Below are 16,912 nucleotides of genomic sequence, written 5' to 3'. Positions count from 1 at the left end.
GCGTGCCGAGCGCAGCGCGGCGGCGCCATTTACCCGCCCGCACCGCGCCGTCGCCGACCCGCCGCCGCTCCTCGCGGCCTGCCGGCGGCACGGGGCTCCGGCGGGGCGCGGCGCCGCGGCCGGACGGGGGGGCGGCCGCCCCGAACGTTGTCGGCCGCCCTCCTCCCCGCGCCGCGGCCCCGAAGTTTCGGTGACGGCTTTCCGCGAGTCTTTTTGTTTGCGCGTGCGTCCCTTTCCGCAGGCAGGTGTCCCGCGGCGCCGCGCCGCCAGGTGCGGGAGGCCCCGCCGCCCTCCGCCCGGCTCCTCCCCGCTCCGCCCCGCGGCGGCGGGCCGGCCCGGGCAGGCCGCGGGGCAGCGTCGCGCTTCCAGCACCTTCTCCGCCTATCCCCGCGCGGCCCGCCGGCGCCTCCTCACGGAGGTGGCCCCGGGCCCGCGCTCCGCTCCGCGCGGGCGGGCCGGGAGGCGGCGCGGCGGAGTCTCGGCGGCGGCGCGGCCGTCGCGCACGGAGCCGGGCACATTCCGCACCCTCCGCCCCGCGGCCTCCCGGATGAGCGACGGGCGGCTGCATCCAATAGGGGCGCCTCTTCCGCGCGGGGGCGGGCGGGCAGTCCCCGTCGACGGGCCAATAGGAACGGCGCTTCCTGAGCCGCGGCGGCGGCGGCGTCGGCGCGGGGAGGCGGCGGAGGGGGCCGTGGGCGGGGCCGGAGTTTGGGAAGCGGAGGGAATGGCTGTCACCGGTGAAGTCATGCTCGGCGCCTAGCCTCTCTCCGGCCCCGCTCCGCCGCTCGCCCAGAGGCAGCGGCGCGACACCCGGCGCGGTGCTCCGCCCGAGCGGAAGGTAAACGCGCCTCGCCCCGCGGGGCCCCGCGCCGTCAGCTCCGCACCGCCGCCCCGCGCGCTCCCGGACCGCAGCCCCGGCCGCCCCCCGCCCGGTACGCCTCGGTGTACGCGGCGCGAGCGCGGCGCGGGAGAAGAAAGTTTGGATGCGGCGTCGGGGGAATGAGCTCCGCGCGTACCGCCGGCGAGGGAAGGGGACCGCGACCGCCCGCCAGCCGCGCGGTACGGCCGCGGTTTTTCGCTCCGTTCGCAGCGGGGACGGAGTCGGAGCGGGGAGCTGCGCCCGGAGCCGCCCGCCCCTGCCCCGCCGCTGCTGTGTGGCCCGGGGAAGTTGGGGCGTCCTGCGGCGGAACGCGGCGGAGCCGGGCTGTCCCCGCGGGCTGCTGGCACCGGGAGGCCGCGGGCTGGGCGCCTGTCACGGCGCGGCAGGGAGGCAGGGCGGCAGGGCGGCAGGGCCGCGGCCCCGCGCGGGGCTTCCGCTGCCTCCGGTCCGATCCCCGCCGGCACCGCGCCTGCCCGGCCCCCGCCCCGCAGAGCGGCACAGACAGACACAGACAGACACAGACACGCGCGCACACACGCACACACAACGTGCGCTCGCGGTTTGGCGATCGCCTTTCCAAGCGAAAAGCGTTTTATTTCCGGTGTGCGCGGAAATTTATTTTTTTTTGTTATTCGATCGGACCGGGCTCTGCCCCGGCCGCGGGTACGGGACGCGGCGCCGCTCCGCGCCCTGCGGCGCCGTTGGAGCTCGGCACCTGGAAAAGTTCTCTCCTCGCCGGGGCGGGCGGAGGATCGGGAAGCGGCGCCCTCCGCGCTCGGTGCCCGTGACGCGGTGGCGGGGGCGCGGTGCGGCGGGACGCCGGGCTGGGCTCTGCCCTGAGGCGCGCCCCGGGGGCGAGCCCGCCGCCGCCGAGCCCCGCCGCGGTACGGACCCGCACGGCCCGGCCGGGCGGAGGAAGGCGGCGGGGCCGCGTCTCCCCGCGCTGCGGAGCCTTTGGACCGCGACGAAAACTTTCCAGAAAGGCCGGAGGGGCGCGCGGGGCGCGGCGGGGTGCAGCCCGCCGCCTCGCCGAGGCCTACGTTCCTCGGCCGGGCCGGAAGCCGCGCGGCGCTGCCGAGGCGCTGCCCTGCCCCGCGCGGGCGGCGCGTAACGGTCCCGCGGACGCCGTCCGGGAGCTCCGCGCGCGGGGCCGGAGCCGACGGCGGGCTTCGGGTTCTGCCCGCTCCCCTCCCTCCCCACTCCACAAATTTGTCATGTTTGCGCACAGCTGGGAAAGTTACGGTCCTTCAGGCTGCGGCCGAAGTTACCGTTAAATGATTTCCCTCCCCCCCCCCCCCTTTCTCCCTTCTGCGAAGCGCGCATCGTTATTAAGTAAATAGCGTCGTTCCGTGTCGGTTGGTGTGGCCGCGCGGTTCGCCTCTGCGCCGGCTGTTCGCGACACGCAGCCTGGCCGAACTTCGGTGAACACCGCTCTTTTTGTCTTTCCGTGAATACTTCGGGTAAGTAAATAACCGAAGAAAGGGAACGGTAAAACGCGGTTGGTTTTTATTTATTTCTTCATTTAGTTTATTTTTATTTGTACCGCTGGAAGTAGCGTGCGCGCTTTCTGCAAAAAGTGACGTAGGACCCGTGACACCGCATTGTGCCATTTGCAATCTCTTTTGTTTTGTTTCCAGTTTGTTCGCGTCATTTAACGTTACCCACAGCCTCTGCGGCCCAGGCAAACACACGTTTCGGAGCCGAGTTCCCTCAGTAGTGCACCAGTCCGAGGTGGGGCTGTCGCTGCCGTGTGAGCCGGGCATTGTTATGCAAAGCGAGGCACGCTTTCTCTTCGGGAGCCTAATTGCCCCCTTACTGTCTTTGACTTTGTTTCTTTTGTCCTTCTGTGATTCTAAGAGAAAAAAGATGTAGTAGAGTGGTAACATTGAAGATAGGGTTGTGTCAGCGATAGAAGGAAAGATCGAGTAATGAGCATTTTAAAATACGTCCAGAGTTGGGTGTATCACACAGAACGCGTGGACGTGACAGAGGTGAGGTTAAAGCTTCATTAAATCCAGCGTTTCTCTCGTGAGTTATGTCTCGGCTTCAGGATTGGTATTTCTGTGGTGTTTCACAGAACATACGCGCCAGAAGAGTGTGTTCAAAGCAGTCTCAGATCTTTTCTTTTGTTCATTTCTGAAGTGGTCTGTGAGCATTTCTTGTGAAGTTTGAAAAACGCTTTGACCAACACCTGAGGCTTGAAGTAGACAAGAGGAAAAAGTGCTCCAGTTAATGCTCATATGAAATATATTCTTGACAAAGGCATATATGAAATTAACATTTCTAGATATGTTTTCTCAGTTTTTGTTGATCTTTTAAGTTAAGGTCACAATGTGCATGGGAGCAGCTTTAAACATGTCTGCACTTCTTCCATCAGTGTTGATGGCCCAGACTATCAGTGTTGCTGTGAACTAGCAATCCTTAACCGAAAAAGATTTTATTCTTTAGATGAATTAGGAGATTGCTTAGCAGATCACTTGTTAAAACACTTTTTTTTTTTTTTTTTAAATGTGTGTTCTCTCTGTACGAAGTGTTTCTTGGACATACACCTCTTTTGTGTCATTTTTATTCTTCAGTTGTTCAGTTGATCTTCCAGTGGAATGAGAAGAACAGTGTTATGACATAAAGATTGCTTGTTGTGAAAATGGCAGCAGAGAACAGCTTATGTCTTATTTGCAAGCTATAAAATAAGGAAGGGTGATTTGGAGAAAGAAGCAAGGCTTTATTTAAACACAGCTCTGTAGTTTGCTGGCATAACAGGCTAAGAAGACTAAGACTGAAAATTGTTTTATTTTTTTCTAACACATTTAAAGTCTACTCTTCTTGTGGGTAAATGTTTTGCTCTGTGTCCCCACACAGTACAGTGTGGGGTTGCAGCACCTAGGTGAATCATTTAGAGCCAGGATCTCTAGAGCAAATATTAAGAACGCTTCTTATTATGAAAATGATGCCTTTGCCTCATCTTTGTTGGTACTTTATTTTAAATAACTTGTAGTAAGAAACAGCGTTCTTCCTTCTTTTCTTCCCCATCTAAGTAGAGACGTGTAATGAATTCCTTTCCCTCTGCCTTACCTCTAATTGTGGCTTTTGTTTTTCAGAGTCTGACATGAAGGTGATGTTCACTAATTGTCATTAATACTTGTAGAAAAGGTCACTGTACGGAAACTTAATCTGTAATCAATCATTGCTGTCATGAGTCAGTTTGCTGCACTCTGGATGTACAATAGAACCTACGTGTGCAGCAGACATGGGCTTGATCTTGGGCATGGACAGATTTGTTTGTGGTGACCATGGCTATGGGGTTAAAAGGCAGTTCTGTGAACTTCCAACTGTAACGCCTGCCCTCCTTTTCTCTTGAAGGCTGTTGCCTTCTATAGCAAATCCAATGGAAAGGGTCACATCTGTGCTTTGGCATCTCCATTGAAATCTGGTGACGTAGCTCAACCTAACTTCTGTGAACTCTGACTTAGGATGACTTCTGTGGGGCTGGCTAGTATGTTCAGCCCCAGCTGATAGGTGGTCATTTCTTGGTGCTGTTTTAGTGTTTTGGGAGAATTTAGTCTGTGTGTTGAAGTAGTTTGAGAAGTTTCTTCATGGAAAACTGAAACAGCTACGGAGTAGGAATAGGAATTTCTTCAACAGGATGCAGACAGCCTCTGTTAGACGGCTAGATAATCAGCTAAGGCAGTGCCCAGGGGTTTTTATCTCTCACTGAAGTATCTGGATAAGCAATTACATTGCAGTATTTCTGATTCTGTGGTTTATAGTCCAAGCTACAAGTTCCCTTCCAGAAGATTTTGAAGTTACAGAGAAGTTATGTGTCTGAGTATGCAAAGGCAGAATCCCTCAGCTGTTACTGTGTTTGGCTTCTCCTGTGTGAACAGAATAATTCTGGTTTATTTTAGCTGAAGATGTGACTCTTCTGCTTTACTTATTTTACGCTGAATCATGTACACCTACTGTTTACTGATTGATTCATTGATGAAACAACAGTAGTTAAGTCCTCATAAATGTCACTGCATAGTGTCCAGTTGTGTTGTAAAACACGTAATGCTGATTTGCTTCTAAAGACTACAAGTTATTTATTTCAATTGTAACCAGCTACTGTCTTTGTGAATCGCTTCTTAAACTTTGAACGTCTTCATTTGATTACATTTAGTGAGGCAAATATTGTGAACCATTAGCAGTATAATTTCTGATTTTGCTTGGTAGTTTAAAGATAACTACAAGTTGTTATGCAGCATATCTCTGTTTTGCAGTGTGTATTTTTTTAAGCCGGCTTTGAAATCTATCTTGTTTTTGCAGATGTCTGAGGACATGTGGACTGCAATAGCTTTTCTGTGGAGTTATGGGGAGAGTGCTTTGCAGCATCAGTGTGGCTATTGCTTGGGTCCGTGTTCCCCTTTTTTTGGATGTAACTGGCAGAGTTTCCTTCCTTTTCACTACCTGTCCAACGCAGGGGATCTGGTTGAAAATACAACAACTGAAATTCAGTTTAGGTTGAGTCAATCACAGACAGGCAGAAGTCGAACTGTATGGTAAGGGAAACAGCTAGAAGAATTATAAATACTTACTGCTCCATCTGTTCCTAGATGCAGTGTAACTATTTTGTGCCAAAGCAGTCTATAACCTCTGGATCTTTCTGGTTGTCCAGCTGGTCTTGAATTCCTAAGTAGTGCTGATGGTTTACTGCCCGCTGTGGTTTAGTTTCAAATCCATGCCTTTGTTCACTTCGGGTTCGTATCAGGTTTATAGCAAAGTGTGTATAATGTGCTTAAATGCTCTGTGTTTTGAAAGACTGAGCTAATGTGCGATGAAAGAGCCGTATTTACAAAACCTTCTAGGTGTGAAAACGTACATGCTTATCTAACATTCCCTCTTAGCATACTCAAATTCTTTATAATGCAGACAGTGTCCTAGATCATTTGTTCTAGAAAGAGTGGAGCAAAGGGAGTGAGTATTTCTCTTCAGTTCTTAGTGTTGTGGTTCCTGTTGTATTTCCATTTTTCTAGTGCTACCTTGATAGTGATGGATTTTTGCCTGTCTGTCTGAACTCTGGGTAGTCCAGAAAAGGTTTGAGAAAATTCCTGGGACCAGTAAGAACAGTAGGATTCACAAACAGTGAATTGAAACCCATCTTGTTCTATCAACAGGGACTAAAGAAATTAGGGGATTTTGTTTTTGGTTTATAGTCTGCCTAGACTTCAGTGCTGGGGAAGGAGAGGAATGAGACATTACACCTTACTGTGCAAATGTGAGAGAAAAGAATCTGTCCTTTCACAAGGGCTGCTCTGAAGGTAATGCCTCCTATTTTGTTATTTTGTTATGTATTTTGTTGGCCCAGGACATCAGCAACTGACATTGGTGGGAGGCAGTGAAGATAGAACCTTCCCAGCAATATTCCATTACATTTTTTTGCTGTGTGACAGATAGAAGTAGAGTTTAGTGACAAATTTAGTGTCTAATATGAAAGTGTGGATGAAGTAAAAGTGTATCCTCGAATTCCTCCATGCAGAAAAAAATGGCAAACATTGACATTCGTTGACACTTGCAGAACGTCTGTGGAACCATACTGTATGCGCGAGCACAGTGAGGCGTTGGGTGGTGAGTTTCAGCTGTGGCGACAGAAAGAATTCTGTATGAAAATTTATCTGGATCTACTGAACCAGGATGAAGCTGAAGGTGGCGGTTTCCTGGATCGCATCGTTACCGATGGCAAAACCACTATAAGCTGGAGTCAAAACAGAAGACAGAGTGGAGGTGTGCGAATCCCTCATCAAAAAAAAAGTTCAAGATGTAGCTCTCAGTGGGTAAAGTGACGTACGCTGTATTTTGGGATAGGAAAGGAACGGTCTGTTTGGATTTCGTGGAACCTGGACAAACCGTCAGCTCTGACCACTACGTCACAACGTTGCCTAAGCTGAAGACTTGAACCTGCAGACTGAGATTAGAGAAGAGGACACCTTTCTCTTGTAATGTGATAACACCAGTCTGCATACAGGTTTGAAGACTGCGGAGCACGTTGGAATGGTGACAGCAACAGTGGGTCATCTCTGCTGGTACAAATATTTGCAGGTGTGGCATGCAGGCTCTTGTTTGTCACTGCGAAAATGCATAGCTAACGGTGGTGACTGTCAATTTTGTAGCTGAGCATTTGCTCTACCAGATACTGTTGTTGTGCTATTTGTTGTGATTTCCATGCAAATAAATAGGAGGCATTACATTCAGAGCAGCCTGTGTATTTAGAATGTTCAGTAAAAATATTTGGTGAAGTAAGGATGCAAATAAATTTAAGAAGTGACATGAGGTTACAGCTCTAAAATAGCTGTGTCTTATTGGAAGTCATGTGAATGATACCGCTTACATTGGAAATCTGAGGAAATTTAAAGATTAGACACTTGAGAAACTATTAGTGTGTAATACACAGGGGAGTCTGAACCAACAGCCATATCATTTGGGACAATGAGATTTTTGTTTTGTTTTTCTTGTAACTAACAGGAGCTACTCGTTAAAAAGGCAGTCAAAACAAATGAGTTAACTCCGGCTTTTCCAGAATGTTGATTTCATTTTGCTTATTTCAGTAAAGGCACCAGAATTTATAGTTATAACAAGGTTTTCTGAATAGAACTTGGCCATTGTTGGATCTGTTTTCTTTCTCTCTCTCTCTCTCTCTCTCTCTCTCTTTTTTTTTTTTTTTTCTTGGCAAGACTTTAATGAGACTTTTATAAGGGCCTAGAAAAATTAAATATCTACTTCTTTCTGAATTTTAATGAGAATAGTGTTCCTGATTTGTGAATTTTAATGCTATATCAGTTTTAGTAAATATAAACTAAACAATTTTTGAGATATTTTAATTCATAGATGTCTTTTTTAGCAGTTCTACTCTGAGTAGAACTGGGCAGGCCATGTATAATGTGTTCCTGTTTATGGTAGTTTTTAAAAAAATACTGTTTTTGTACACCATACGTTACTTGCACTCATGTTACAGTTTATGTTCCCATTATACAGATTTTATAGTTTTTTTTTTTCTTCCACATAATTATTTTCTTTAATTCATAAAGATCTCTTTAGACATATTCAAAATGATACAAAATTGAAAGACTTTATCAGCTTTCAAAGGGATTGGAGAAGGGTCTTAATCTGGAGTAAGGAGTGTAGGATTACCCTCTCACAATCATCGTTTTCCACAGGTTGGGCACTTGCTATTTCTTTCAAAAGTATTCCACATTTCTCAGATCTGCTTGCTGGAAATACTTAGTAAATATGTAAATGACCTTTTAATTAGCAGTGCTGAGATCAGGACCAGTTAATTTTTAGGTAAATGACAAGTTAAGTTTGCAGTAAAGGTAAACAGAAGGGGAGATTTTGATATTTATTTTAATACATAGGTGTAAATGAAGTATTTTATGGAATAGATTATTTTGGGATACTGTGAACTGTCAGTAGGCTTGTAATTGATTGAGTTGTAGTTCTGTACTCGTTTGCCTGGACAATGGAGTTGGTGCTAGGTTCTGCTTTGTTGAGTGTACTGAATGTGGCTGGCACTGTACAGAGAGACTCAGCTTTGACAGGATCAGTATTACGTTTCGCAATGGAACCTGGCTTGTATAAAAGCTCTTTGTTTTGTGAAAATATCTGTTTTCCAGCCAAATTCCAGGCAATTCCAGGCATCTCACAAGAAGCTATGGCATGGTGTTTGCAGCTGTGAACATTTGGTGATGCAGTTCCTTCTGTGGCAATGTTGTGGGAATGTGAGGAACTGATTGGTGACTCTAGTATTTTGTTGTTACCTTTTGTTTTGGAGAGGGAAACTTCAGAGGTATCACCTGGTTTTACCTTGCAAGTATAAAAGGTCCTAAGGTAGCTTACTTCAGGTAAGGCTGGTTTATTTTAAATGAGCCATTTTTCTGATTTGTTGCCTTGAAGAACAGAGTTGCAGCTAATAAAATGCAACAGGAGGGAATTTATAAATAAAAGCTAGCGAGCCGTTTTGATCCTGACACAATGTTCAGATAACTAGGGGTAAATAATTGAAAGTAGTCTTGATGTGATAGTGTTTTACCTTCTCTACTGGACCCAGTAAGTAAAGATTCTTGCTCGTAGAAGAAAAAAAAAAAAAAAAGATGAGTTCTGTAAACTTTGAATTCCCTAATTGCCATAATTAAACATGAATCTACTTTTCTTTCTGATGTGTCATGCAGACAGGCCTCCTTTCTGCTTTGGTAGGAATCTCAGGAGCGTACTTTGCTTGTCTTCAGTGCCGGTTTCTTAATTTGTCTTCTGTGAACCAGGGTGTTTGCAGTGTTACAATGTAGGTTTATGTAAGCAGTGCCATAACAGGGTTACACCACTTACTCCAGTTAGAAAGTAATTACTGCTAACTGTGGCTTGTATATAAATCCTGATGTGGGTGTAGAACAATCTTCTGTAACAACTCCTATAAAAAGAGAATATGGGTCAGGGAACCCCATGATGTACTATGGAAATATTGCAAATTAAAATGCTTTTTGACAAGGCTCATTTTTCACCATACTGTATTTATTATTCTGAGACAAGTAACTCTGAACTGGTAATGTTGTAAAAACTCTGTCTGGATTGAATTGAGAGAGCACGCTAACCCTGTGTAATGGTCAGCTACTGCTGAGCCAGGGGTGATCCTGTTTGCTTCTGTGTGCTGTTGGGATCCATCTGTCCTTTTAGAAAGTCAGTTTGGTAACCTAAAAAATTGTAATTTGTTTTCTTATGCAGTGCTACTTTTCTACTGTCTTAGTTACTCAGATAATGGGATCACCCTGTGATCAAACAGAAGAAAATTAGGCTTCTGGGAGACGGTAATACCAAGAAATATGACTGGTCTTGTTGGCATCAACTATCAGTTTTGTAAAAGTATGGCAGTTATGTCACTGCATTGCAATAGTCTGACAGTAGTAGACTAAAAGTTCTCAATACTAGCCATTGATAGAAGTTCTCAGGAAGATGAAGGATGCTTCAAGCCCGTACTCTGCATCAGTTTGTTTTCTTAAGAACATAGAAATAGAAAATAGTAGTAGTTATTTTTCCTGCTTGTAAAAGCCTGCCATTTATTCTCTGAGTGCTTACCGTTTTATAAGCCACTTGAGCTACATTCTCCTGGCTTGTGACATCAGCAGAATCCCTCAAGTGAGTTCTAACTGTATTCAGGCCAAAGTAATTGTCTTTTCTATCGTGTGTTTCGTTTGATACTGAGATTACCATGTAGAGACAACCAGGAAAGTCTTCAACGTCGAACTAAAAAAAATAGTCAGAAGATAATGTTAATAATACTTCTACCACTTGTTTTTCTGTATCCCCATGAATTTTATAAGAATTGCTGTCACGTGTGTTGAGTGTGGATTTTTGAACACACATACATCTCAGAGTTGCACAGGTCTACTCTATATAGTAGTGCTGTACATGACTGCGCGTTGTGTAATTTGATGACTGCAAGTTGGTTGAACGACAGTTTTCTCCAGTAGATATCCAGTAGATATATATCCAGTAGATATATAATACTATATATTAGTATGCTTTGCTCTCATACTGATATATAAGTGTCCAGAAATTGACTGAACTATCAGGAACTTCCCCCTTCTGGTGGGCTTTTTGAAGGGTGATCAGACAAATGTTCCATATTAAGAATCACTTAAGCATTTTCTGCTGGTGACAGCTTGCATGTCCGTGTGATGATTGCCAGTAGATTTTCTTTATTACATTTTCTTGAATGCCCTGATGTCATGTAGAAAATGTCTTTGTTTTGTTTTTCTGTTATTAGAGCTATTCTGCTCACTGAAAAGGAGTCGGAAAAATAGATGTCCACGCCCACAGACCCTGGCGCCATGCCTCATCCTGGTCCTTCCCCTGGACCGGGACCTTCACCTGGACCGATTCTAGGACCTAGCCCAGGACCAGGGCCATCTCCTGGCTCAGTTCACAGCATGATGGGGCCAAGCCCTGGTCCACCCAGTGTCCCGCATCAAATGCCAGCAATGGGGCCCACTGATTATCCACAGGAAGGCATGCACCAAATGCATAAGGTAATAATTTATTACAAGTGAACCTTTTATTCTTAAAAGTTCTCTCCAGTTAATAAAAACCCAACTTCTACTGCATTTAGACTTGCATAACTGCTACAGGAACTCATGTATCACCTGCAAAACTACAACAACACTGTTAGTTCTGTCTTTGTTGTAAAGATGATACATACATGAGATTATGTACAGCTTCTTTGCTCTTAATATGCTACTTTGAATTACAGACTTAGTAGTTTGGAAATTCTTGTTTTTGAAATTCTTTTCAAACTGTGCGCTTTCCATACACTAGACTTTACTAAAGAAAATGCTGGAATTGTAAGTATTAAAGTCTTACAGTAGATTCTAACCACCTTTTACTTTTTGTCCTTACCTGTTTTGGAGCATTATGCTGCCGTAAAATTTTTCTGGGTTCTTCTTTAGTTTTGCATGATTTAATTTGATTTAATTATGATTTGATTTAATTTTGATATTCATTTTAATACTTTCAACTCTTAACGGCTTGTGCCTACAAATTGTTTAGTCTTCTGTGTTGGATGAAAAACTTTGTTTTGAAATACTTTTGCATAGACTCCTTCTTAGTAATGAATTTTAAACTCCATATTGTAGAATGTGTGAATAATTCTACATTAGCTGTTGTCATACACTTAATGTTATACTTGGACTGTTTTTAATGTCTTCTGCTTTGAGAAGATTTTTGCATGAGCAGAATTTTCTGTTTGAGAACAATCTCTGTCATTTTCATGCGGCTGTGAACCACATATGTGGAATTAATGATCACTTAAACTTCACTGATATTCTACTTTCGGAAAAATGAAGTAGCAGCTTTCAGAGCCAAGATTCGGAAGGCATTTTGCTAACTTTTGTTGATGCTATGTGTTACTTTTATAAGCTGTTGTGAATTGACCCTGCCTGACTGACGTTGCCCACCTAAGCCATTCTCTAACTTCCTCATCAAGGCAGAGCAGGAAGGTGCAGGAGATCCAGTGAGTAAGTTAGCGGATTGAGAAAAGGGCAGGGAAGTCACTCAGCAATGGCTGTTGCAGGCAATACAGACTAGATTTGAGGAAGATTAGTGGAATTGGTATCTGTTTCACATTTTCCCATTCCTCTTTCTCACTACTACTGTGCAATTTTAGCCTTTCTCAGAACCATTATTACAGAGGTGCAACAGGCTCATAGCTCAGATTTGGCTAGCAGTTGGTCCCTTTTGGAAACAGCTGGAAACAGGCTTTCAGCTAGTATGGGGCAGCTTCTGTGCTGTGCTTGGAGGCCACCTCTGCAGCTCGCTGCAACTGAGACCTTGCCATGTAAACTTACATATTATGTAAGCACATCGGTAAAGAAATTCAAATCAAAGTAATAATATAGTCTTAAAGTAATATAAACATATCTTAATTTTCCTCATGAATTGACAACTCTGTGTGTCATTTTCACATATGGATTAATTTTAGTCATTAAAGCAGTTAAAACGTCTATTCAGTAGAGACATAACACTGCCAGTGCATGAAGAACTGTATGATTAAAATTTCTAATAACACAATGACAGCTGAAGAAGGCCATGATCCAACTCCCTGTTTGTACTAAACTGTTGCAGTTGTAATCTCTGAAAAATCAATACCTTAACTAACTGTAAGTTTTGCATGTGGATCTTGAAGTAAGTTAGCAATTAGCTAGGTTAGATTTACTATTTTCAGTTGATATTTTCTTATTTGTTAGGTGGTTGACTACCTAAGTGCCATTACTCTGGTTAATGCTTCAAATGTCATAGATCGATGAGGTTTACATCCTTCAATTTTCTCAGTTTCTTCTTTATTAAGAGATTCTGTGCCTGAAGAAGATAAGACTAACACCAGGAATTTCATAGTTCAGCAGTTTAGTATTCCATACATTGTCCTCAACTGCTGTATCATGTTTCATCTTGTATGTTCATAGAATCATAGAATAGCTTGGGTTGAAGGGGACCTAAAAGATCAAGATGTTCTTCAGATGTCTGATGTTATATCAGCATTAAAAACAATCATTAAATTTCTTTCAGAGATAGTATGTCCGTGTGAGAGAGAGACAGAGACAGAGAAGCTCAGACTAAGCTACAAAATAAATCTGTTGAACTGATGCAAGTGGAAAGTTTTTTTTTTTTCTTTTCAGTCTAAATCAATTTTCTAGCCTGTTCTCATGTACAACTCCAGAAATACTGCATTGAGGCAACTAAGAAGTTCTGGGTAAGGTCTGTTAAGAAATTTTGTGAAAATGTGCCTCCAGACTGTTTTGCAAATGCTGCTTGAACGACATTCCATGTAGTTAAAAAAAATCTGGTCAGCCATTTGTAATTTTCAGTTTGACCAGGTAACTTTTTTTTTCTGTCTGTTTTACTTTAAGTTGTTTATTTAAAGCTGGTCCATGGCCTTTATGTCATGATGTAACATGGTGTTTTGTGTTGTGTTTTTTTTTTTAATCTTTTTTTTTTTTTTTAAGTGTCAAGAAAAATGTAGTAAAAGTGAGAGTAAGCAAAAACTGTTCCATTTATGCAATTACTTGTTTATTGCACAAATGCAGGGGGGTTGTGGTTTTCACTTTCAAAATCCACCAAGAAGGTGGTAAAGTACCTTGACTCTTTGTTAGATATTTGGCTAGCTTACAGACCATAATGCATAAAAATGAAAATATGCAAAAGTAGGTAAATAACTGATTAAGTATAAGTTATGATTCCTAAGGTTTGATTACTTAACAGTAGTTACTACTGAAAGATGGAGACTCTATATTCACATAGTAACCCCAAAAGACTTCCACAGGAAAATTTACAGTTGATTTACATAATGATACAGCTTTGATAGAAACAGTAAGTTAATCATCTTTCATGTTACTTACTCAAGAAATGTTCAGACTACCAATGAAATTGCTAAGGAGGTCATTACAATTCAATTTTTATTGATGTGCATTTTGGGTGCAGGAGACCACAGATTCAAGGAGAGATACTTAGAGATCTTTTGCAGCCCTGTGAGATGGGTAAACTGTAACAGCCTTGGATTTTGTCATGAGCTGAAAATAATGAGAAGGTGGGAAAATATCAGAGGAAAGTATAGTTACATGATTACCTTGATTTTATTCTTCCAGGGAATTTACTGTTTTGGGCTTGCGAAGCAAGGATTTGGTAATGGTGCTGCTGTTACATTGATTCAAGTCCGCAGCTAACTTTGTAACTATGTAGCATTTCAAAGAGGTTGTGAGAAATAACTGTTTCTCAAGTTGAGTAATCCTTATCTATTTGTTTTTATATATTTTCCAATGGACTGTAGTGTTACTTTTAGATTAAATATATCCTTGAAAACACAAGTCTCATTGCATAACGTAGCATCATTGAGACTAATTTTGTCTTGGAAGAAATTTATGCCACCTTCGTCTTTCTTTTAGCTTTTTTATACAAACAGATCCATCAGTTCTGCCTTTTAAAATCTGCTTCTAATGAATTTCTCTTTTAGACTTCCACAGCATAATTTCTGCAAACACAGTGAAGCAAACCCAGTTCTTGTTAAACTTATCCTCCCTTCTGTTTGACTTGAAACATTTGAGTTTGTTCCAGATTTTGTTTTGCTTTCAGTTTTTTAAAAAATCTTTTACAAAACCCTGTTCTTTTGGTCAGCTCTTCTTCCCACAGAACCATTCCTCCAGCTGGCATTTCTGTTTATGATCATGTGCCTATCCTTCCATTCCTGTTTGTTTTGCCTTAAATTCTTTTTGAAAGGAAAAGTGTGGGCATGTGTTTGCTTTCTTCTTCATTGCTTTTCATTAGCGCCCAAATGGTTTGTCCACCTTCTCCTGTGCTTGTATTTCTGATGACCTGGATATGTATGCTGTGTACCATCTCAGACTCTTCGATGTTTTTAGCATCAGGAGAGGCTGCACTGTTGCTGTCCATTAATGCAGTGATGCTCATCTCTGCTGTCACACCACAGGTGTGTACAGCCATAGTCCTCTGTTAAAGAAATCAGATCTAGTTTCCTACTCAATATGTTTCTCCTCTTGGAGGTTCTAAAGTTTGAGTTATAGATATGTACTGTGGCAAAATAGGAACGGTTCTGGCTGTACAAGTGTTTCAGTTTGTGTAATATTCAGCTCTGTAAGATGCAGAGAACTAAGCATTCTCATCAGGGTTGATTGCTTTTATAAGCAGGAGAGAGAGACAGGAAGAACATTTTGCACTACAGAAAAGGGTGTTAGCTTTATTTGATCAGCACAGTGAAACTGTTTTTCATGTGTCAGTCTATCTTTATGTTTCTATTCCATATCCCAAACTCATGTACTGAAAAATAGTGTCAGTTTTTTTTTGTTTTTTTTTTTTCTGATACAAGTTCTTTTCACAAGTGTTTTTGTATTGGCATGATTAAACATCCTATTGAAACAAAACTCCTCTTTGCTTTTCCTTTTTTTTTTTTTTTTTTTGGAACTTTTCTTTTTTAACCCTTAGTTTCTGGTAAGGAAGAAATGATGGTGAAATGATTCAAAAATGCTGAATTAAAAAAAAAAAAAACAAACAAAAACCACTTTTTGTTTAAAGATGCTTTAAATCTAGTAAAATTATTTTGATGGAAAATTTAATAATTTTATGAAGAATTTACAAATAAAATGTGGAGTTTTATCTTCTTTCCCATTTTCTATATAAAATGGATTAATTAAACATGGGTTATCCTTATGCAACAGAATAAATTAGTCTATGTTTTCCTTTAACTTAATGTTGCTTCCTAGGCAATCTATATTTTCAGTTGGAATAAGTTCTTCTATCTCTTTTATAAAGAGTTCCTAGTTAATAGGCATGTGTTTATATTAAACAAACTTCAATGTCTCTGTGTACAATCAGCTTGCAATAACAATATTTAGTGTGTCTGCGTATATGTTTTAGAATGAGGCAGTTTGATGTTTCTGTATAGAGATGAATGATTTTCTTTCCTTGTACCAAGCCTTGCAAATAAAGTTATCTGAAGTTATCAGTGAGTAAGCAGAATCTCATTTCATTTTAGGGAACTTGTGTAATTTTTGTTCCCAGGTAAACCTTTTTAGTTTTCTTAAGGCATCTTTTTCTTCCGATACCACTTTTTGCCTTGTTTTCATACTTAGAATCTGACAGTATCTATTAAGGAACAATTTCCAGTGCCCTGCATGCCTCCAGCATGTTTTTCTGACCCCAAGCTGTATTCTCTGCACTGTCTTTGGAAGACATTTGGCCCTGTTCTGCATACCAAATACCATGGTAACTGCAGTTCTTGAGTGAATAAAGTATCAGAAACTGTAGGGAGCGCAAGTATTTGAGTAGAACCTTGTCTCCCATTCCTTGACTGCCTTAACCTCTTCTTTGCAGGCAAAACTAGGGGACCTCTAGCAATTATATCTTCATGTTTGAAGAGAAAAAGTGTTCGGGGCATGCCAGTAGAGCAGAGACAGAAAGGGCAAAGTTTGGGCTAAAAATAGCTCAAGCCAAGCCACAGGCTGTACTTTAACAAGTTGGTGTATGTTACACCACTTTGTAATATGAGACCAGTGCCGTTCATGTGCTTGTATGTGGGCAGTTTGCCTCCCTGGTGTTGCCAAACGGATCCTAAGGAAGGAAAAAAAAAAAGTCAAAAAAAGAAACGGAAAGGGAACAAATGAGCAGTGGTGCTTTGTGCTTTCCAAAATGTTTGATTCCAGGGGTAAATGTTTCTGCTGAATTTATTTGAATGACAGTTAAGAAAAGTTTCTACTTCTGTATTTTGTATTTACTTAGGTTTTGAGTTAAACTCCTTTGGATTTTTATAGTGAACTTATGCATTGTTTGTGTTTAAATACTTATTTTGTTTTCACAGTCCATTGATGGCTTACATGAGAAAGGAATGGTTGAAGATGTTCATTGTGGCTCCATGAAGACTATGCGACCTCCTCACCCTGGGATGGGCCCACCTCAGAGTCCAATGGACCAGCATAGCCAAGGTTCATACATACTATGCATGCTATA

At 43.0% G+C, this 16,912-nt stretch overlaps 1 protein-coding gene across 4 annotated transcripts in view; it reads left to right on the top strand.

Moving 5' to 3' along the window:
* The first annotated feature begins 679 nt into the window (after positions 1-679).
* Positions 680-16,912, top strand: part of SMARCA2 (SWI/SNF related BAF chromatin remodeling complex subunit ATPase 2) — a 106,566-nt gene continuing 90,333 nt past the window's right edge. Inside the window, exons 1-4 of one of the 4 annotated variants that reach the window (XM_090131667.1) lie at positions 2,216-2,340; positions 2,518-2,611; positions 10,671-10,932; positions 16,764-16,887. In XM_090131667.1, the coding sequence (XP_089987793.1) occupies positions 10,708-10,932; positions 16,764-16,887 (349 nt within the window). In that variant the 5' untranslated portion in view covers positions 2,216-2,340; positions 2,518-2,611; positions 10,671-10,707. Of the gene's footprint in view, positions 839-908; positions 1,060-2,200; positions 2,341-2,517; positions 2,612-10,670; positions 10,933-16,763; positions 16,888-16,912 lie in introns of those variants that run through there. The other 3 variants (XM_031610455.2, XM_031610457.2, XM_031610456.2) reach the window with 3 other exon arrangements.

Source organism: Phasianus colchicus, chromosome Z, assembly GCF_987193195.1.
Source record: "Phasianus colchicus chromosome Z, bPhaCol1.hap1.1, whole genome shotgun sequence".
Classification (NCBI taxonomy): domain Eukaryota; kingdom Metazoa; phylum Chordata; class Aves; order Galliformes; family Phasianidae; genus Phasianus; species Phasianus colchicus.
The sequence above is the reverse complement of the archived record's forward strand: the minus strand, read 5'-3'. Positions and strand labels throughout refer to the sequence as shown.